Consider the following 24,067-nt stretch of genomic DNA (forward strand, 5'->3'; position numbering starts at 1 on the left):
ATTGACTGTTCTAATTACTAGTCTAATAAAAGATGTTATGCCTACCTACAAAATTTATTTCTAAGCCATACCTCAGGAATAGAATCTTAATCCCTGACTTCCCATGCATTATACAAGCATCCTTTTATAGTCAAAGACAATGAAACTGCTTTCCTCCTTGCTTTGCCACCTGTGCTTCAATTCTGCGTGAAGCAGAATCATTAGCTGGAACTACACTTGCTGCAATTCAAGCAGATAACTGATCTCATACATTTAGACTGAGATAGCCTTTAAGTACCTTGTTAAATCAGAACCTTGGATCCCACAGATACCCTCTATGAAGGTACAGGAAACACACATGCAAATAAACCAGTTACAAACCTGCTGCAGGTATTAACACTCTTATCATTACAGAGCAAAGATCCTTCAGCCTACTCGGAGAGAGTGGGATCTTTTTAACTTTGGCAAAAATCCTGAAGGGCAATCCACGATGTGCAGTGAAAGCAGCCCAGGTGCTTTCAGAGATAGCCAAGAATGGTATGTTGTACTAAAGTCTTACTACAAGGTGTATTACAACACATTAGCTGTATGTTTCCACTCTTGAGTTTTGTTACATAGCTATTGGTCTTGCAATTGCAACTATTTTTATTTCAACATGGCAAAAAAAACACAAGTCCCTCTCTCTTACCTATACAGAGGAAATGAAGAAACCATGTATTGAAGCAGATTTGGTTCCAACTTTGATACCTTTGCTGGAAAGTACAGACCAAGAAATGTTGCTTCATGCTGGGAAGGCTATTGGCCGCATCTGTTATGATAATCGTAAGTACTGACTTCAGAGAATCCCATTTTCCCTAGCTGAAAGGCATTAATTTATAAGGTATTCTAACCTGCAGTTCATAATAATTTGACAACCTGAGCACAGAATGTACTTCAGCCTCCAGTTAGACATACAATTCACACAGCTTACAGACACCAATCCAAATGCATCTCAAACACCTCCAAAACTCTGGGTTTCCCCTATATTTTTGACTTCAAGGTGATGCATTCTTTGTCAGAACTCCTCTGCAACAACAAGAGTAGCAAAGACTCATATATATCTTAATTTTTGCAGAACAGCTTTGGGCCCAGATGCTGAATGGCTTTGCCTTCTTCCAAAGTAATAACAACACCTATAAAGCAAAGCACTTGTTTAAAAAATGCGTCAGAAAAAACATAATCTAAATTAAAATAGAGATATTTATCGATATTTATCTATGCAAGGAATGGTATTCTCCAAGATCTTTGTGCTCCAGATTTTCCATAAAGCCAGTACACTAGACTGCTGGTCTCATGAATTAAACTGTTTTCATCTACTAGCCCAAACAGTTTAAGATTTTTCCTTCTACCTTTAATTCCCAGAATGACCAGAAGTATTTATTGTATACTGGAGGTAATATGGAACTTTTCACCCCCAGTACCTTATATCCATTTCCCTCTGCCTTTAACGTACCTTCTCTTACCTTTCTAGTGTGAACCTGCATAGCTTTATCTAGAAAGCTACAGATTTGCTTTCCTGCACTATGAAATCCAAGCATGATAGGTATCTGGCATAGATTCTACTAACCCACTGCAAATTAACATGTATTTGGCAAGGAATGACAATAAAAAAATCTCCCGGTATGATTACATGTAAGGCTCATGCTCCCTGACCTTTGAAAATTAAGTGAGGCACAGACAGTTGGCTTATTTCTCTCAGGGAATGGGAATCTCAGCCTTATTATTTTGTAGCTTCTTTTGTTCCAGACACACCAAGAGATACAGTCCATCAAAACTTGCTTTAGAAGCTGCACTAGTAGTAGAGATGCTCATGCAATTGTCTTTACATATCTTTTACAGTGGCTTAATTCCTCTAGTCAAAGTAGAACCAGGAGCTCTAGCAACACTCTGTCCTGAACATGTCCCGAACATTTCCCATACACATGCATTAGCATGAACACCCAGCACAAAAGCTGCACAAATTCTGACAGTGTGAGAATGTACCAGAATATCCTGCTGCAAAGCATCTCAGTTGGTCCCTTTTTACCAATTTAATTGGTCCCTATTTAATCACCTGTAACTTCTATTCTTATTACCAGGGGAACTTCAGGAAGAGCTAGTGAAGGTTGGAGTAATCACAGCACTAGTACGAGTGTTAACCGATTATGCAGAGAGTGAACCACTTGTCCATGTTGATTTACTGGCCTTATGCAATCTTGCAGACCTTGGTAAGTAAATGTTTTTTTATCCTGGAGCAAAATACAATCTTCATACTGTCACTGCCTTTCCTTGTAAATGCAGAATGCCCACAGGTTTGGGAGTTGTTTTGGGGGATTTTGTGGGGTATTTTTATTTGGTTTGTTTTGGGTTTTTGGTTTTGGGGAGTATTTGGGACTGGAGTGGTGGTTTGGGGGTTTTGTTTGGGTTTTTGGTTTTTAAATACTACTGATACCTAATCAGGGACTGGCCACAGTTACCTGTATTGGAGAATTAACTACTCTTTCCTGGAGTACCAGCAATTGCCGATACATTATGCATTAAAAACAATTCAGAATTAATGGCCAGCTTTTGACCCACAAATAAGTATAGAGGGCATAACTTCATGTGGTAAATTGACAGATTATAGGGAGATACATTTTTAACATTTAATCAGATAAAGAAGCATTCAAAGTCCTGACTTTATCATATACACAGATTCAGCCAAGGAAGCTCTAAGCAAGACAAAGGTTGCTGAACAGCTGGTAAAACAACTGAGAAGAGCAGAGAACCATGAGAGGTTAGAAATTATCTTTGAGGTCCTGCAAGCACTTGCAGAAAATGGTAAGTCTATTTTCATCTTAGGAAAATAAGGAGAGAAAGATACTAGTACTTAAACTCTGGGTTCTGAGTTTGCCATGAAACCCTACTAATGGAACCAGCAATTTCTTCAGTGGAAAAAAGCCACAAGAATATAAGAAATCCTGACCTGAGCAAGAATTTGAAGCTTAACAGGTGAGGCAACAAACAAAGGATTGGAGTAGCATTTCACTCTACTTTGGTGGATCTACAGGATAGCAGATGCCAACTCATATACTTCATGGTGTGTAACAGGAAAGCAGACTTGACACTGTTTTCTCTTAGAAAACGACAACCAAATACCATAGACAATGCCTACTGTAAGCAGTGGTGTAATAAGCACCAACAAGAACCCACTAAAAATATCTAGACACCTGATACAAATTTTAAAGAAATGAAAACTCATGGCTGGCAAGACAAGAAATGTCAAAGATCAATGCAGAAGCATTGCTCATTCTGCCTTGGTGTCATCCTAGCATCAGAATGTTTGTTACATGCAAAACCAAAACAGAGACTGCACCTAAACAGTCTGGCTAATGTTCAAGGATTTAGCTTCTTAGATCAAAACGCTTCAATAAAGCCTTAAGAAGCTTTTAGTGTGTGCCCTGGTTTCAGCTGGGACAGTGTTAATTTTCTTCCTAGTAGCTGGTACAGTGCTGTATTTCAGCTTTAGTCCAGGAACAATGCTGATAACACACCAATGTTTCAGTTGTTGCTAAGTAATGCTTATCCTGATCAAGGACTTCTCAATCTCTCATGCTCTGCCAGTGAGGAGGGGCACAAGAAGCTGGGTGGAAGCAGAGACAGGACGTCTGACCCAAACTAGCCAAATTGGTGTTCCAGACCACAGCATGTCGTGCCCAGTACATAAACTGAGCTAGCCAGAAGGGACTGATCGCTGCTTGGGTTGGCCTGGGTATTGGTCAGCGGGTGGTGAGCAATTTTATTGTGCATCACTTGTGTTGCACATTTGTCTCATGTGTCTTGTTTTCACTGCTGTTCCCTATTATCAGTATTGTTATTGTTGGCATTATTTCTATTATCATTATATTTTACTTAATTGCAATTATTAAGCTGTTCTTATCTCAACCCCTGGGTTTCACATTTTTCTGATTCTCCTCCCCATCCCACCTGGGGAGAAGGCAGGAGGGAAGTGAGTGAGCAGCTGCCTGGTAGTTGGTTGCCAGCTGGGTTTAAACCGCAACAATGTGCTTTTATTGTGATCTCTACAGATGCTCTGAAAGTGCAGTTGGTGGAGGCAGGTGTGCAAGAGGTGCTGTCCGAGATCCTGATGAGGCTCCACAGTAGTTCACAAGCTGAAAATACATGTATTGTGAAGGCCGCATCAGATCTCATTGTCTCTCTGCTTCTTGGAGGTAAAAAAAACCAGAAGGCATACTGACATTCCAGATAAAGAAAGAAAGAAAAAAAAAAAAAAAAGAAAAAAATTGTCCCCTGGATTTGCCATCTTCTCTGCTGCTTTCACAGTTAACAGACACATCTGCAACCTGTTTCATAATTCTTCGGGGAATTCTTCTCAGGCACCACATTATTTATTATAGGAGCCTAGCACTCCCATTGCCATGCTCCATTCAAGCATATACATATGTTGCCTGAAGTCATCCAATACCATAGTGACTGCTCCTGTGCAGAACACAAATGAAAGCACAAGAACTTCAGACCATTGTAGCTGTACCTGTGGTTGTCAGTTCACACCCTGCTTCTATAAACTTACTTTCACAGCTGCCCGAAGAGCCAGTTTTAAATCTAAACCTAATCATCAAATTAAGTTCATGTGATATTGAACTCCTCATGTTTCCTGATGTACTATTCTGAGTACATACTTCGAATATTTGGATTAATAAATAAAAGAACTTTCTTGTAACATAAATTCTGCATCTATTAGGAACAGACTACTACACCGCTGACCTAGATTTTTCACTAAGTCTGTAAGCTGATTTCAGGAATACTAAAAGGCTGAAGACCTAACAACAACAGTTTAAGTGGCCCTGCTATGTTGTATTTTGAGCAATACAGATTAAAGAACTGGACACTTATACTGCATGCCACCACCCCCAATCCCAAAGCAACCAACAATTTTCATTAATATGTGCTTATCACAAGATTCCCTCACATCTGTCTGAATGTTAAAAACAAACAAAAAAAAAAGTCTGTCTAGCTAAAGCAAGCCATCATACATACATATTTCCAGCTCCCCCATCTTTTCTAGCTTCCCTTTCTTCGTTCTCTTACACTTTGCTCTGAATCAGCCATTGTGCTTTATAGTTCTACAAAGGCCACAGAAATACCCTCGGTGCCTTTAAACTAGCTATCTTCAATTTATTCAGCTGAATGGCTTATATATATATTGTATATATAATATCACTCACTCTTCTCCATCCATCTCCCCCACGACCTCATTACATGTTTCATGTGGAAAAAGTGAACAATCCCTCTCAGGCTGCAGTATGTGCCACTGATGTATGCACAGCTTTTAATCTGAGAGAAAAAGCCCACTACGGAAATCTGATCTCAGCATCAAATAACTTCCAAGGCAGTGAAAAGATGACAGACAGCTTTTGCAGCTATGAAGTGGCTGTTCCATCATACTTCAACTATGAGCTATTAAATTGAAGGTTCTGCTGCTATCCAAGCAAAAATCCATTGAAGAAAGAACCAATTTGGAGCTCTGTGACATTCAAAGCAAGGCAGACACTAATGGGTCCTGCCTATTCGCACTTTAGTACAACAGAAAATAATGCCCTGCCATTCTTTGGTTTGAAAGGTGGGAGGAGGGGAGAAATGAAGTTCAGTTAAGGTTAGTCTATATGAAGATCAAAATATTTTGACTTCAGAATCATGTCAGACCAAAAGAGATGGTCTGTTTCTAGAGAACCTGTCCTTAAAGAGAACTAGGCAATTTTCCTCATACACTCCGATCTGCACAGATTAGAACAAAGCAAGAGAAGATTTGAGGAATCATAAGCAAAAACATCAGCTTTAGAGAACGTATGCATAAGTGATACCAAAAGATTTTTTGCATGAGTAGAAACTGAACTATTTTGCAGACTGATAGTTTTCTCATGAGTATATCCACTTATATTTTATAAGCAGCTGACATTCTTATTTAACATATGTAGTAACACAGGGGAAAAAATATGCTACTAACTGAAATGCTAAGAAATTAAAGGAATAATAGGCATTGGTTCAAAAGACAACATGGAGTTTCTACTACTGGAAATACTGGGGTATGCTTGGAAATAACATTCAAATCAACAAAGGTGTTACAATTGCTACAGCCATTTTTAAGTGGTATACACACAAAAATGGAAAGTCTGTACATTTTAGGCATGCGGTTAGTACCACAAGAGACACCTAAAGCTAATTCTGGCTAGATTCTCTACTTACATGAAGTCTGTATAATTCCATGGATAATTGTTTACTCCAGGTGAAGATGTGGTCTTCCTATAAGACCCTGTATTTCTTCCTTCCTGTAGAACACTGTATTCCTATATGGTGTTTTGCCACTTTTTAACAGCATTCACAAGGTAACAACATAGCAATAAGGAAACTTCTACTGGTGTCAGGAATATGCTTCTCTTCAGGTGTAATAAACTGTATTGAATAAAATACAGAAAAATATTTGATAAAGGGCATCTTCAAAATACTTCCTTCAGGAAGGATGCATATGATAATATGCAGAGTTTCCTTTTGCTCTTTAGAAGAACACCTCACTTTCTATTAAGGTGAGCTAAGTAGCTGCTGATAACAAAAGGGCTGTCACCTCTGCAGAGCAAGTTCTCAAAGACAGAGGGAGACATATGTAACAAATACTCACAGAAAATATTGCAAAGCATACACCAAGCAAAATGGTAGTTCTTCAGAATACACAAATATGCTTTCAACCACATCAGAAGTCTCTAGGTCAGCTCATATTTTCTTAGCTTCATATGAGAGCAACTTCTCATTTCAGAAAGTGGGTTTCTCAAAACAGGTAATAAAAGCTAGGCCCAATTCTTTCACTGATTAATGACAAATTATTTGACTGGACACAAGGAGTTACTCCAATAGCAGTACAAAACTAGTAATCAGACTCACCACTGCTGGATAAGATCCCTGGTCTCACAATGGTCTCTTACACCAGCAGAACAGCAAAACTGAAGTATTAAATTTCTCCTGCGGAGAAACTGAAAATGCTACCAGTATTGTACCACATATATAGTGGAAAATAAAGCAGTATTGGGGGGGGTCGGGGAATAAAAAAAAAAAAAAAAAAGCAACAAACCTTATTGGAGGACATATAGTTTTACTGACAGTGACTGTCTAGAAAGCTCTCTCGAGCTAAGCTTTACTAGAGGGTGTCTCAACATCATTCACAGGTGGCTAATGCCCACTTACCTCTAGAGTTGAAGGATGTAAATGACTATGCAAAAGCTATAGTCTCAAATTTATCAAGACATTAAAGCACTCAAGGTAAAGACTCCCTGAATTCTCAATTTGCATGATTAATGTCTACCATTGTGTTTCTTACCTCTCTCAACTGCTTGGTTTTGCCTTTCTTTAGATGGCAACTGTGTACGAATGGTACAGCTGGGAGTCATACATCAGCTTCTGGATCTTTTGGAGAAACATGTAGAGAGTGAGGACATCTCTGTTCAACATGCTGCACTCAGTGCACTTCGAAACCTTGCAATACCAGGTACAGAGTTTGAAGACAACTGATTTACTGTGATTCTTTGTAAGGATGGATCATTTAATGGAGATCTGTGTGGCTCTGTCCAAGTCACCAATTTCAGCCCCTTGCATTTTGACAGGCAATTGACCTTTTTTTCTCCCTGCAGAGACATATGTATTTCAGTAACTCACCAAGACTTTTTATCTGCATAGAGGGTCTAAACATAATAAAGAGTGATCTCATTGCCAGCTGCTAAAATAGTTTCATATTAACAACATAGAGCAGTTCAAGACAAAACTGCAGAACAGGGTCTATAGCTTAAAATACAGAGTATGGGGTGAAACTATTACATCACAGCTGGCAGTGATTTCATAAATCTGCTCCTCTTCTATACAGCCAATATTCATTCTGAATTCAGCCTTTGTAACAAACACACTTGAAAACTACAAACTTAAGGGGAAGCACAAGAAAAATAGGGACAGACTTTTTTAGTAGGGCCTGTTGTGATAGGCCAAGGAGCAATGTTTTTTAACTACAAGAAATTAGATTTAGCCTAAATATAATGAAGACATTTTTTACAATGGGGGCTGTGAAACACTGGAACAAGTTGCCCAGTGAGGTGGGTGCCCCATCTCTGGAAACATCCAAAGTCAGGTTGGATGGGACTCTGAGTAACCTGATCTAATCTCCCCACTCACTGAGGTGGGGTGGAGGGAGGGGGTTGAACTAGATGAGCTTTGAAGGTCCCTTCCAACACAGTTCTGTGATTCTACATTTGTGACCTTTTGTTAATACACATCAGGAAATTGTGCTGCTTCTTATCTCAAATTTACTGTTTCCATGTGAAATTGCAATTCAGGCCAGAAATGTTTTCCTAGAGACTTAACAGTGCAGCAGCACCCTGCAACAGTCCTTACACTGCTATAGAGTACTCCAGAAAAGAGCATGGCACCAATAATACCTTGTAAAATAACAGATTTTGAAGCTGTCTGCCAATTTTATTATGTAAACCAGCCAGCATGCTTGGTCTAACAGTTTTAGGCATAATCACTGCTTTAAACAAGTGAGAGTCCCAGAATATACTACTTGCTACTTTGCTTCCCCTACTTCGTTTTAAAGCTGATACACTTCCTTCTTGCAGACAGCTGTCTTCAGAACCTCACCTATTTCTTTCAACTTATTTTTCACATGCTCTCAAGTAATTTATTTAGTTTGGCTTATAATATCATCACACTCTCTGGATCATAACAAGCAGCCATTATTTGTCTATCCAGTATTTTAACAAACATATTTCACACCATAAGCCCCTCGCTGCTTTTATGTGAACTTTTTTCTCTGAAGAGATGTTCCACCACCACTCATATCAGCAGACAAATTGCTTTTTGGTGCTAATAGAGTATGCAGCACTTTGAGGATGCATGCCAGCTACCTTACATCAGTTACAACCTAACACTACACCTAACCTATTAGAAGATAACTACAGAACCATGAAAAATCATGGAGAGCCATCAGCTGAAATTGGGAGAGCGATTTAGTAGGCAAAATGTAACTATCATTATTAGAATAAAAAGGTGGACTTTTTCCCATAATTGTAGGGGTGTCCCATGCTTAGTCCCCACTGACTTTACTCCTGCAATATGTACAATACGAATTAATGATTACAAGCAGCAAAGATCCCAATTAATCTCGTTTGAAAGATAGCAATGTTGATGTAGTTTCCCTTGACAAACAGCAGATAATTATGTTCTAACTCAGAACATGTTCCTCAACAAATACCAAGGTAAAATTTTTGTAATGCCAGGCACTCCTTGGGAGTTCCTTAGCAATGCAACAAACACAGCTGATTTTGCAAAGATTACAAGATCTAAACCTCCAGAAAAACATGGTTGTAACCTACAACTTCATTCCCTATGTCACTGCCTGCTACACACAGTACCAGTAGATCTCAATGTTCTTTATATGCCATAACTTTCCCTCACAATAATAAATCACTTCCAGAAATACACAACCTCTTACCACTTTCAATAACATAGTCTGCTTCCTGGAGGGAAAACAAACAAAGAAACAAAACCAACCCCAAAACAAACCACACCAACAAAAAACCCCACCAAAATAAACACAAAACCTACAACAACAAAACCCCACCAGCCACCAAGAAGACTGAGAGCAAATCCAAAGAAATCATAAACCAAAAATGAATTAAATATGGATCAACACTTGCAAATGAGAACAGGGAGAGTCTTCAACTCAAGTAATGATCTTGGAGAACAAGAGATTATTAAAAAAAAAATAAAATCGGAAAAAGTAATTATGCTGTAGGGAATGGAGTCAGTCTGTGCCACTGAAAAATACGGACATTAAGAACAGTTACTTAACAGTGTCTGCTTCTCAATTTGTCCAATAGGACAAGGAAGGGATAGAACAGTTGTCTCCCTAAATTCACTGTGTGTCATGTGTGCTCTCTTTCCCCCCCCCAAAAAAAAAAGGCATGGTGAAGATGGTAAGAAAATTGCTCTGAAGGAATCAGCTTTTGGTAACACAGTTAAGCAGCATTAGGACTCTTTCCAGACAAGCTTCTTACTATTACCAGGGATTACTGCAATAACTGGAGCAAAGACACAAGAATTAGGAGAAGAAAGCACAGAAACAAAGGCATGAACAACAGTGGATCAGGGAGATCAAATAATAAAAGAAAATTAATTTTCAATAAATATGGCTATGTAAATCACTTCTGCCACCCAGTTAAGATGAGCAAGCATAAGAAAGGCTTGCTCACGAGAGTGACCAAGTGAATGGATTGTCTATTACAACTAGAAAAAGGAAGAGAAACAACAATGCTGTGTTTTATTTATGCACTTCATTCCAGGCAGGGCTCAGATCAAAACTAACCAAAATATTGTAACAGCAATTCCTAAGAAGTTTTTAGTTCAAGGGAAACCTGAACAATTGGGTAGTCCTAACTTCATTTCTGAGCACTCTAACAAGCTGGACTTTTTGGCAAGAGCATAACACAGCTTAAAACTCAGAACAGTTATATTGTATCTACATTTTCAGATGCTTGTGTAGTTATTGAGCTTCACAGCACTGTCTTTATTTTTCTATTTTCTAGTTGTTAGCAAGGTTCAAATGCTGGAAGAAGGTGCGGCAGAACGGATTCAGACACTCCTAAGGTCAGAGATGCCTCCTGTGCAGTTTAAACTTCTTGAAACACTACGGATGTTAGCAGATGGTCAAGGTAAGGAACTGCTAATGTTTACTGATGTCAAATATCCACCCCACTTCTCCCTCTCCCTGCAAGACAATGAACATGGCAAGAAAAACACAGGCTAAGTGTCCTGCTGACCTAATTCCACTCAGTCTGGAGAGGTTCCAACAGAGATGATTGCCAAAGGCTGCAAGCCTTCCATACTGTCCCAGTCAGCCTCAGAAGTACATAAGAAAGAAACCAAATGGAAGAATCTGCATAGTCAGTGAGAAACGACAAAGGCCTCAAAGAAAGATGTTTTCCACCAGAGATATACTAGCAAGGCATGAGTACGATGGAAAAGATTAAGGCTAAAGCTTTACAGTGCCAAATCACAGGAAAGCAAATCAATAGTAAAACAAATAATAATAATACTAATAAAATGAAATAAATAAAAATAATAAAACAATAATAAAAGGATTAAAGGGAGCTGGGGTGGAGTGAGGCAGGAGAAATTAGTTTCTACCACATAGTCTCTCTACACATATGGTGCCAGGTTTCTCTGACTGATATGTCTCAAATGTTGAATTTACTCTGCACATTGAAATATGGGATTATTTACTTGCACTTCATTCACTTCTACACAGAGGTGGGTATGCAAAGGCAACAATACTCACTCTGTGCACATACTTGCATTTTTAGAAACATGCACAATTTCAGAATTATGTTAAGATCTACTACAGTATCTAAATTTATCCTTAGATTTATATAGCTTCTTACCAGAGTATAACATAAAAAGTGTTGTGGGGTTTAGTTTTCTTAGTAAGTGTTCTAATTCTTTCATATCACCAGAGCAGCTGCCCTGGAACACCTTGAGATGTGCACGAACAACAACAGGTCAAAACAGAACCAGAAAAGTTGTGACTGTTTTGCAATAGGAACTGGCAGTTGGTTTACAATTACAATCACAAATTCATTAGTTATATGGAAAGAGAAAAAAATCTCACTGTCCCACATTCCATGCCGCATACTCATTTACACCACTGAAGACATCACTTCAATATAGCAAGCTACTTGCATCCTTTTTCAAGCTAAAATGCATGATACAAATCTAGATCTAGCCCTCATATTAATAAACACAGATTCCAGTCCAGTAAAAAGCTTTCACTTACATTTCACCAAGGTAGGAAATGAACACTGCAAGGTATACAGAAACTTACCGTCTTCCTCCCAGGCCTTGAAAAAAAGTCATTAAAAGATCATTTCTCCAAAGTTGTATCTAAATGGCAATGGAGACTGTTTAGCTTTTAAAACTGAGGCATCGTAACAACACAGATCTAAATTATCAAACACTAAATTTTATACATTTTTTTAACTCAATGCTATTTACCTGCCCTCGTATGAAGTAGAACTTGGTATAAAATGGTACAATAACTGAATCTGAAACAATACAGATATTGAAGTGTAGAGTAGGAAAAAAAAAAAAAAAGGCAGATTATTTAATGTTTGCCTATTCCTGTCTATGAGCACATAACTCTCCCACCTTTAATTACTTTCTATTCTGTTTACCCATGAGTTACCATTGTCCTTAATTAACTCAGCCTGAACTCTTATGAATACACATCTACTAAGAAATCCACACTGAATTAGTTAATTGCATTACTTAGTACAAGTTCACTACTGTGACAATCACTGGGCATGCTGAGGCCTACAGATGAGAAGAGGTGGGTTTCTTTCTAACTCTAGAAAACAGGAATCAGATCTTTCAGCTTCATTACACTAAAGAGATGTTAACATTAACTCCTGATTTTCCATTGTTTTGCTTCAGAGGAGCAGAAGAATTTGTGCATTTCAACAGCCCAAAGACTTTCAGCTGAACTGAAAGTTCAGTCATACAAAACACCAAATTTTAATAATTTGTAAGTTAAAAGGGCCTGTTCCTGTTAAGGTTTTATTTCAAAGAACTCTACTGCTGGTAGACATCAGGAAGTCCCTGTCAGACTGGGTCAAGACGCTTCCTTTGACCAAACCTCTTAGACTGGTTCCATTCACCATCCTCACACCACTTTCTGCTTCCTGTACTAAATTGGATTACCATGATCTCCTCAGACTACTGTGTAACATCTGACCTAGAAACAAAAGCCTGTTACATGAGGTAATACACAGGTGGTTGTGCAATGACAAGCAGCTCATCTCAAAACAAACATGTTCAACTAAGCTAGAATGTCCCAGATTCCTTGTGGGATTTTCATCTGTGGATTGTTTCTTAGCATACTGGATAAAAACAAACAAACAAACAAACAAAATGTCTGTCCTTCCTCATCTCCCTCTTCAAAATATAAAGGGTACAGGTTGACTTATTTTGACTTATTTGTTGACAGGTTTCAGCAAAATATCCAGAGTAATCATGTGGTTTATTGACAGTGACCTTCTGGTGCGCATGCTCTATTTGACCCTTGCCTGAATATTTCAAAACAAATGCCACACACAAAGAAAGGAAGAGATAAAGAGACAGGAGCAGGGTGATGCCCTTATCAGCCAAACCTATTCCTTGTGGTTCCAGATGTTAATACTGGTTTTTCCTCAAGTCTTTGCTTCCAAAGGAGCAAGGATCTCCCTGGTTACCTTACTTCAGGACTGGAACTATTTTAAAAAACTGGAAAAATTAAAAAGATTGGAAGAAGCTCACAAATCCTATAAATCCTTCTTAGGGAATGTACATGTCCCAGGCAGGCCTTCACCACATCTTTCATTCTTCAGAGCACACAATGCATGTTTATGCTCATCCGCTGTGGTCCTCCAGCAATGAGGAGTGGACACAGGATAAGACTACGAACCACCAAAATGACATCAACAAGAAAAACCCTTAATTATAAATAACTATACAAGACTCCTAAATATGAATTAAATTTTATAACCACAGGGGTTTTTTTCTGTTTTTTGCAAATAGAACAATTCTACACTGAAAGTGAGAATCTGTCCTATGACTACTCTTGTCTCTCAGTTGCTGCATCTGATGCCCAGTTGGAAATACTGTGCCTTTATACCCTCAGTTCATGATCAACTGAAATGCATGGAAACAGCTGTTTGGCAGTTTACAAAACAACTCTTTTGTGCTCAAAGCCAAACGGTTGAGCACTCAATTCCCACAAAAAGACAGATTAAGTTGCGCACATTACTACTTTCTTATCTTTCTCCTGGTACACTTTGGTCAGAAGCAAATACCAGTTGAACCAAGATGTGGAATTTCAGTCTTAAGTACTGAACAGGACCAACTAACTGAAATTACTGAAGCAGTATTTACCAGGATGTTCTTAGGGCTGAACCTGTTTAACATAATTGGTTGAAAAGAGTATTTCAGTCTTCAGCACCCTTCTACCTGCATTTTAGCTTTGCTCAGGAAATCACTTTCTACCAGTTACTTACATTTGATCCACAGCACTTTAAAAATGTATTATTAAACTGCAGTAAGACTCCTGTGGAACCATGGGTTTGACTGATGAAAGAAGAAAGAGCATAAGCAAAGTTACTTTTGCTGCTGAAATTCTAAGAGCTCTGGGAGTAAGTAGTCTTCCTTAGTGGCAATGAGCCTTAAGCCACAGTGTATCATTAGAGTTCCACTACTTAGGAAAAATTACCTAGTGAGGTTTTTTCCAAATGTCAACCAACAGATTAATACTTCCAGCAAGTCTTGCAACAGGGTTCCTGAAACACAAGGGAATGCACATTAAAAGGCTCCTCCAAACTCTCAGAGAAGTTTTGATGATGCCTAATACACAGTTAAACACAGTCTTAAGACATACAATTACAGACATGCTGCAATTCTGTTCTAAGACTTGGCTTCCTACATGCTACCAACAGTAATCACCATTACTGAGAGAACTGAAACAGAAAGAACAGGATCTAAAGAGCCCACGATTTCATTTGTGCAGGGCTCTAACAGCAAGTGCAAGAAACTGCACGGAAAACAGCTGGGAAACAGCCCATGAATATTTCAGGATAGCAGCAGAACATTTGTTTTCAAAGATACGAAGTTGCTCATTTTAAGCCCTGCTTCAGCAGCTTCTTAAAAAGGATAAGTTTATTGGAACAGCTTATTCTGTTCTTTAACTCCAAAAGTTACTGTAATACAACTGGCATTCCTCAGGTAAATATTTCCAAGATTTCTTAAAAACCCAATGCTTTAGTTACAGCTCTTAAAGGATAGCTCAGGTCTGTGACAGAAAGACTGAGAACTTTGATTTTGAATGCCTCCTGATGATGTTTTTCTCTTCAGCTGACGCGGCTGAAATCTTGGGCCAAGACCCTATGCTACTCAACAGACTTGTGCAGTGGTGCAGTGCTAATGACCACACTGGTGTTCATGGAGAAGCAAATCGGCTGCTAGCATCGATCTTGCATCACAACAGATCCCAAGTATGAGAGCTACTGGCCTGATACGTATCTATTTCATCCTTGTCAAATATTTTTAAAGCTTGTCAATATAGCTGGGGGTTGCGTTAAACAGCACATACAGCTTTATCATTAAAAACATGAAAAATCACAGTAAAAACCCCTCATCTGCCTCAACATCAATAATGGGGAGGTGAGCAGAAAAGCCATGCTCTCCATAGCCACAGATACTGCACAGAAATGAATAACATGGTTACTTTACTGTCACTTGTCAACTTTTAACTTATTTGAGTAAGGCTTGACGAATGTTAAGTAGCTAAAGCTTTTCTATTTCTGTAAGTATTAGTTTCAAAATAAAATGGCAAAGATCACTCAGACCTGTCCCAAATGTCAGTCCTCCAGGAGCAAAGAGCCCACTTATCTACCTAGTGATGGATAAATCTGGCATGACCTGTATCTGCTGGCATATTAGAACAGGATCTGGTTTTTGTAAATCACGTTATCATACACAGGCATCTCAATCATGCTTCATTTGAGGTAGTGACAAAAAAGTAGATACTATCTGCAAATGGTTTGATAAAGTAAAACTAATCTTTGCTAGTCTGCAGGCTTGAAATGAAAAACTTAAGTAAGGTCAAACTAAAACTCTTGACACAAAATATAAAAATTACCTTATAGATATACACATACACAATTGCAAGTATTGATATTCCAAGTAAATTGGACCAGCCCTAGGCAGATATGCATGATCAGTGCCCAAAGCAATGTTATCTTTAGTCTTCAAATACTGGTTTGCATTGCAGCAGGCAAATCATTGCCATCAATTAAGAGGCTGAAAAGTGCAATGTAATTTCTTTCTTCATTTTACATTATTCACAAGTCAGATTTCCATTTGTGATATTTTACCTTTGCCCTAACAGGAAGTGGTCAAAGCCATCCAGGAGGCACAAGGAGTGAAGCATCTGATTTCCATGACAACAAGCGAACATGCTGCCATGCAGAATGAGGCTCTGAATGCATTGGCAATAGCATCTGCAATCAATTTAGGTACTTTTCTCCCAAAAGCAATTATTTGTGCAAGATCCTCAATTATTAAAAAACATGATAATGCTCTTAGTTCTACGTAACATGTTAAGAAAAAGCATGTTTCTTGTCTAGATGTAGCTCTTCAGCATGAAATAAAGGTCAGCCATTCAGAAGATGACAAAAGCAACAGGCTACAGTAACTGCCTGAAGATTTTTTTCTGTTTAGAGTCAAATGATCAGGTTGCATGGACAGGTACAATCTGCTGAGTAGCATGGTATATTGCTAGAAACCTACACAACAAAACAGAAAGGTGATGAAGACTAGAGAAAAAAGACGAGAAAGCCTAAATGAAGACAAAATTAAGGACAAATTATGGACTTCAATGGTCAATGAAGACTAAATGGAGGAAATAAACTTCAGAAAACAGACATTCTAATGAAGGAAACAAAGCAGAAGCATAGACAAAAGGGCCTTGTAGAAGGTGCAAATGAAACAAGTGAGAAAACTGTACCTACTTTTACTGAGCTAATTTTCAGAAAGACTGAGAATACTTCTTTTTCAAGACTGAGTATACTTCTTTTTCAAGACTGAGTATACTTCTTTTTCAAGACTGAGTATACTTCTTTTTCAAGACTGAGTATACTTCTTTTTCAAGACTGAGTATACTTCTTTTTCAAGACTGAGTATACTTCTTTTTCAGCTTTTTCCTATATGGCTGACCGCATCTGAAAATAAGCCTTAATTTATTACAATAAAGACAGTCACCACAAACCAACATAAATCAAAAGATAAACTGAAAATTTGGAGTTTCCTATAGCAAGACAATAAAGAGCCCATTTTACTGCTTGGTCCACCATTAAAGCTCTCAAACTCAACTGGGCAAGTAATGCAAATCCACATTTGTATCAAAAATCATTGCAAATCTTAATCTATTATGAAGTTATTTTATACAATCTATAGTACATAGGTTCTGTCTTCCAGAATGAGAGCAGTGAAAAAACGCTATATGAAAAATAATACAGAAATTCTCCAGTAGGGACAACAGATGCCCAAGACATCCCTGCATAGCCAATTTGAAATGAAGCTTGTCAGGAATTTCATTTTTAAAAAGGAAGCACATTCACTTCCCAGCTTCTTTTCAGGTAACAGCTCAGGTATTTGCTTGCTTATTTTTCAGAAACCCTTGAAGAATCTTTTAAGGAATTACAGCTAGTTCAAAGCTTACACAAACTTCTACAAGATGATAATACAAGTCCTGAGGTGAAATATAATTCAATGGGTCTTCTATGCAGTCTTCTTAATTCAGGTAATTTAATTTTAAGTTGTCTGTTATGAAAGGATAGATATTTGTGATGTGTTTTCAGTAACAGAAAACCAGCATTTTCCGTTACTGGAATGTGTTGCTTGCGATGCTGCAGTCAGTGGGTAGTAAAGGATATTAAACAGGTTAATTTTTTATTCATCACTAAAAATCCCAGTTGAGTAGCTTCTTTCTGTATGAAAAGCTGATTAAACCATCAGTTGAATTAAAAAAAAAAAAAAGCTTTATTCCAGTGAGTCAGTGGCATAATCAAGTCCTGAAAAGTAAAATTAGAGCCTTGAAATAAAGGCATCTTTGTCCAAATTCACCACGCACAAATGTCTGGCAGTCCCAGGTCCTGTATGTACCACAGCCTTTTTGTGTTCCACAAAAAGTCTGCATCATCTTCCACATGCAGACATTTATTCTGCTTATGCTGTCAGAAAAGCAGAAGCAGAGATAAAACTGCAATTTTAGCAATGCTGCCTTTGCACAGCAACTTTTAGTTAAACATATGAAAGATATGATTTCAGTTTCCCTCACTCTGTGGTTAGGAAGACTTAAAATGCTTTGTGCAAGATCAGACTTATCCTGGATGTGTGGCACTAACTGAAAACAACCACCTTGAAACCAGGAGGCCAAAGATCTCATGCCAATTTCTCACATCTTAAAACATAAATCATGTACGCTGAAAATGACTGTGCTCAAGGCAAGGACCTGCCACAAGAGGAACTGCCTTTCGAATCCTGGAGCCACTCTGTATTGACAGACAAGCTGGATTTTGCAGTATACTTTTTTTTTTTTTACCTCTGTCGCCACACAGACTTTGGAATGGGGATAAGTACTTGCATCCTTCACTGCTACCACAGGGTACTGACACAACAGATGTATCTCTAAGACTTTTTTTTTCCAGAGGTGTATATACTTAGCACTCTATAGACTAACTAAATTATAACTAATATTAAAAATTAAGTCTTGCAAATACGAAAGACTAACAAAAAGCATACAGGCAAAAAAAATCCTGGAACTTGTCCTGTATTATATTTTCAACAAAGTCCTTTTCTTCTGTTCAATCAGTTCTTGGAAGTCAAACAGGGAGGAAAAAAAAAAAAATCTTAACCCGTTAATACTTTTAATGGCTGAAAGACTGTCTCTTGAGAGAAGTTTACTTAAATTAAATCAGCTCATTTTAAACAGTAAATACTCCAAACTCTTGTCTTATAACAATTGTTGGGAGCCACTATGCCATGGCATGTCACTAAAACTCAGCTTTTCATCATTCATTCAGGTGATCTGAAGCAAGAAATAGAAGAGGACAAGATTAAAGAAACCCTGGAACAACTCTGCAGTCACAGCAATGCAAATGTAGTCAAGGAAGCTGTCACAACATTACAGGTTTTGAGAGGAAAAGCACCCCACTAGCCTCCCTTCTTTCCCAGAGCAACCCTGCACTGCCACTGAGGCAAACACAGTAAAACAGTAGCTTTGCCAACCCAACCTTGCATACATCATGCTGCCACATAACCAAGACTACTAAAGCTCAGGTACAGCTCCTGCTTTTAAAGTTGTACACAAAAGAAAAAAAGAATACTCATTTGTTCATCTATTTGGCCTACAGATGCTTACGTCACTGCTGCTCTTCACGGAGGTACTAACACACAGCAGTAGGAATAAGGCCTGTAAAGCAAGTAGTCTTAGAACACATCACATTAGAAGCATCAGATAACTACTACTTCTGTAATACATTTTTCAGCTGCTTGGTTCTATCAAATCAGGATATCACTTGCAACTTATTGTATCAATGGGACTTCAAAATCATTACAAAAAGATCTCAAGCTTATATCATGCAACCTGAAACAATGGGGTTTTACATCAGAGCTGTAGCTTAAAAAACGCAAAGGGCTAACCGGCACAAATTCAACCTCTGCACACTGTGAATTAACCTGTGAGACCAGCTGTTAACTGAGTATCTTAAAAACACAGCAAAACTGTACCTTTAAATTAACTTCCCCTTCAATTTCCAATTTCAAAGCTCACCTGAGTTTTTACTTGCTAGTGCAAGTAAAATGCTATATTCATGCCTAAATATCTGAGGTCACAGTCTTGCCCTAATTTCAGAGTTGCAGCTATTATAACCTGGAATGAGACTCAGTAGAAACAAAGTTACAAGAAACTGCAGTTCAATGTCTATAGAGTGGTTAGACAAGATACAAATTAAAGCTAGCTAGAAATTATAGGTGGGCACATGTGAAGATTTAGAGGCAGCTGGAGGTACCTCCAGTAAGGCAACCTGGGTTTAATTCTAGACAGTGAAAAGCTGTAGTAAAACAAATGTTGCTGACCATTTCTACAGAAACCTTTCATATTTAAAAACGGTCACTTAATAAAAAAAGGTAACAGGATCTATTGTACAACTTGTCCTTACAGGAACTTTTTGAAGCAGTTGCAAGTGTGTTGCAGTCACATTGCCAAGACCTAGGAGATAAAATTCAAAACCTCCTAGTGGTAGCTACTGAAGAGCTAGGGTACAATGACTTTTAGTCAGCATTAAAAGTTATTGTGAAAAAAATAGGAACATACTGACCTTTAAAAAATTGTTATAAAGCAGGGAATATTTAAGAGACATCAAGTTCTCAAACAATCTGAGTATAAATGATTTAGGTCTGTGCACGAATATTACAACTTTGTAAAAGCAAAAGCTTCTCTACTTGAAAAACTTGTTAATACTATTTAGCCCACTAAATATCACTATCATGAGTACTCTTGAGAAAGGGAATTTCATGAAACCACCTCAGACAAGTCACTTGGTGAGTAACACATAAGGAGGTTTTGACCACGTAGAAGAACAGTAAAATGAGCTGAACCACATGCAGTTTTCCTCTAGTCTATCACACAGTGATATGGGCATCCTGCGTATTTCCAATATCAAAATAAGAAATAGCTTCAGACATTCTCAACTTCATGGGATCATGCCTAAACCAGCAGTACTATGAAATATATCAGGATCTATTACAAGTTCTATACATACATACCAAATAGCCGTATTCAAGTTAAGTTACTCTTACCAGAAACTATCCAGCCTTAAAATTTCAGAGTATCTAATTCCAGATATTGCATTACTCCAATATAGCTATTATCTACTAGTTAAACATTTCTCTGACCTTATTAAAACTAAGATGAGGTTTTAATTAAAGAAACATTAAAAAGGCCAAAGAAGCAGTCACAAACCTATCTCTGTCTCACCTTCAAACCTGGAAGTAACTTCCCTTCCGCACTCTGAAGAATAGTTTCAGGAACATTGCTCAAATATGACAAACCACAGACTGCTCAAATCACACGAGTGATAACTGTGGATAACAGCAGTCAAACTGCTAACAGCAGTTTAAACTTTATGGATACCCAGATATTTAATTATGTCTCTACACCTTTTCGCAGCTCTTTACCTGTTCATGGGTTTCCATTCGCAATGAAGAGAAAAGTACCAGTGTTAGCTATTATTCAGCTGCCAAGACTTGGGGGGGAAAAAAAACCCCAAAAAATAAGAATTAGTTTCATCAAAATATACACATGAACACCAGCAGACCCTTACCATTCCTGTAGTTAACCACAAATTGCAGTCTCAGTAGCCAGTCTAAACCTTAGAGGGGGAAACACTAGTGACTGGAAGCAACAAATCTTAGAAATCAAACTCCAGGAGTACAAAACATTAAATTTTATTTAATCAAATATAAGGCTTGAGAAAAAAAAAAAATAGATATACTGAAAGTCACTCAGAAAAGCCATCTCAGAAGACAGAACCTCCCCTTCCACTGGCTGAACAATGTTCAAGCTGCATGATTAACTGCAGGTGGCAGGGAAAAGGGAGAGGAAATGATGGAATAGGGAGACAAAAACCAAAAACAAGTTCTATGTATAAGCCAATCATCACATCAACCTCAGTGGACTGGAGGTACAAGTTTATCCACATGGATCACCAAAACAAAACCTGCTGGGAAGAAATACTGAGGTTTTAGGAGGCAATCGAAGCTCCTTTGGTCTCTGCACTTGTTTTTAGGACTTATATTCATCCTCCTCTTCCCATACAAGGAAGCTGTGCCCAAGTGCAGGCATATTAATAAAAACAAAAGGGCAGTTGTACTGTCATACGTACTGACAAATAAATACATTGCTTCACACAAATAGATTGTGCTCATTTCTGAGAAATAAAAGTGATCACACTGAAAAGTTTCCTTCTCAGTCTAGTTATTCAAGTCTGATCTCATATTTGACATCATTAAAACTCTTGTTTCCATTGTATTGTTTGTGGAGACGTTCCAAATATAATCACTGAAATCTCAACACCAACAATTCATCAAATCTCTCTTTGCGAGATCATTGAATTGCTTCTCCTTCAAGGCTTTAGAGGCAGGTTCACACTCAACTGCTTTTGCTGATAAGACTTTTCTTAAACCATAACTTAAATCTTTACCCATGAAGTCACTTCAGGTCCACAGAGAAGGTTCTAGGCAGAAAGTTTTAAGACAGTATTTCCATTCCAAGTCCAAAATTACATTAACCATGTGTACAACAAGTAGGGGTGCACTTCAAAATGCCTTGGGGTATACCAGCCTAGAGCGCTAGGGTTTTAAAAGCAACGCTGAGCAAGGGCAGAGAAGTTTATCTTCAGTGAAAACAAATCAATCCATGAATTTATAGATCCTCAAATAGGTTGAACTTGCTCTCCTGAATTCAGTTCCCAGTAACTGCAGCACTGACACAAAGCTGGTGTTAATATAGAAACATAGAATCATAGAACAGTTAGGGTTGGAAAGGACCTTAAGATCATCTAGTTCCAACCCATCTGCCATGAGCAGAGATACCTCACACTAAACCATGTCACCCAAGGCTCTGTCTGACCTGGCCTTGACCACCACCAGGGATGGAGCATTCACAACTTCCCTGGGCAACCCATTCCAGTGCCTCACCACCCTTATGGTAAAGATCTTCCTCCTTATATCCAATCTAAACTTCCCCTGTTTAAGTTTGAACCCATTACCCCTTGGCCTATCACTACAGTCCCTAAAGAAGAGTCCCTCCCCAGCAGCCTTATAGTTCCCCTCCAGATACTGGAAGGCTGTTATAAGGTCTGCATGCAGCCTTCTCTTCTCCAGGCTGAACAGCCCCAACTTTCTCAGCCTATCTTCATACGGGAGGTGCTCCAGCCCCCTGATCATCCTCGTGGCCCTCCTCTGGACTTTTTCTAACAGTTCCATGTTCTTTTTATGTTGAGGAAACAAGAACTGTACACGGTACTCCAGGTGGGGTCTCATGAGAGCAGAGTAGAGGGGCAGGATCACCTCCTTTGACCTGCTGGTCACACTCCTCTTGATGCAGCCCAGGATACAGTTGGCTTTCTGGGCTGCGAGCGCACACTGAAGCCGGCTCATGTTCATTTTTTCCATCGACCAACACCCCCAAGTCCTTCTCAGCAGGGTTGCTCTGAATCTCTTCTCTGCCCAACCTGTAGCTGTGCCTGGGATTGCTCCGACCCAGGTGTAGGACCTTGCACTTAGCATGGTTAAACTTCATCAGGTTGGCATCAGCCCACCTCACAAGCGTGTCGAGGTCCCTCTGGATGGCATTCCTCTCCTCCAGTGTATCAACCGAACCACACAGCTTGGTGTCATTGGCAAACTTGCTGAGGGCGCACTCAATCCCACTGTCCATGTCACCGACAAAGATGTTGAACAAGACCGGTCCCAACACCGATCCCTGAGGGACACCACTCGTTGCTGGTCTCCAGTTGGACATTCAGCCATTAACCACAACTCTTTGCGTGCAGCCATCCAGCCAGTTCATTATCCACCGAGTGGTCCATCTATCAAATTAATATGGCCAAAGCCGGTAAGAACAAACTGGAAAGACAACACTTCCATTAAATCTGTTTTGCATACAAACAGTACTTCAAAATGAAACCAAGTATTCATTTGCCTACAGGCAATTTGGCAAGATTTGCAGACACCAGAATTCTGATCTGTGATGCTGGTTCTTGTCAGTAGCTAATTTCAGTGCATGAACTCCATAGGTATCTTTGACACCATGATGATTTTCACCAGCTGCTGAAATTACTTCACAGCATTAGGAGCTTCCTGTGTCAAAAATTGGCAAAGGGAAACATGCTCCCTATAAGCAATTTTCAAGGCAATGTTTTATGAATAAGAAGTTAAAAATAGAAAACACCCTTCTTGATTTTCACATACATCAGATTATTACACGTAGCCTTCACAGAATAAATTGGTTGATGAGGTGTTATAAAGTTTCAAGAACCAGAGTTTAAAGCAAAGGTTGCTGGACGTGGTTTTGCTGCTTGTAAAGTTGCAGTAATAGCAGCAAATTTTTTTTTTTTTTGCCTGCTTCTAATGGACTAGATTTAACAAGTAAGTAACACAGACCTCAAATTCAAGGTCTACAGGAGAAATGCTTCTTGCTTTCCCCTCAGTGATCTACTGCTACTGTTTTCCTGTTGTATATCAAAGCTAAATAAAAATAAATGACAGTGCACTTCTAGCATTTTCTTTAATGTTTTCAGATGACTAATAGCAGTGCTCCCAGCTACTGTAGGGAAATCAGCCATCCTTAGACAAGCTTCCTTTTCCTGTTGTGTCTCAATCACTAGCC

The 24,067-nt window shown here is 38.6% G+C and overlaps 2 protein-coding genes across 5 annotated transcripts in view; one reads left to right on the plus strand and one right to left on the minus strand.

Moving 5' to 3' along the window:
- The first annotated feature begins 445 nt into the window (after positions 1 to 445).
- On the plus strand, positions 446 to 19,060 carry LOC308223328 (rap1 GTPase-GDP dissociation stimulator 1-like). The gene is made up of 10 exons (XM_080622129.1): positions 446 to 801; positions 2,097 to 2,225; positions 2,692 to 2,817; positions 4,065 to 4,208; positions 7,397 to 7,531; positions 10,617 to 10,742; positions 14,968 to 15,107; positions 16,004 to 16,130; positions 17,288 to 17,416; positions 18,699 to 19,060. Exons 1-10 carry the CDS (start codon positions 681 to 683, stop codon positions 18,830 to 18,832), a joined length of 1,311 nt encoding a protein of 436 aa, XP_080478255.1. The 5' UTR covers positions 446 to 680; the 3' UTR covers positions 18,833 to 19,060.
- Positions 7,449 to 24,067, minus strand: part of TSPAN14 (tetraspanin 14) — a 55,773-nt gene continuing 39,154 nt past the window's right edge. For 3 of the 4 annotated variants that reach the window (XR_013957270.1, XM_080622130.1, XM_080622131.1), the window contains exon 10: positions 20,661 to 23,267. Coding sequence is in view for 2 of the 4 variants with exons in the window: in XM_080622130.1 (XP_080478256.1) it covers positions 23,248 to 23,267 (20 nt within the window). In the remaining 2 variants the exon portion in view is untranslated. Of the gene's footprint in view, positions 7,668 to 20,660; positions 23,268 to 24,067 lie in introns of those variants that run through there. The other variant, XR_013957269.1, reaches the window with a different exon arrangement.

This window comes from Psittacula echo (genome assembly GCF_963264785.1).
Source record: "Psittacula echo genome assembly, chromosome: 6".
Lineage (NCBI taxonomy): Eukaryota > Metazoa > Chordata > Aves > Psittaciformes > Psittacidae > Psittacula > Psittacula echo.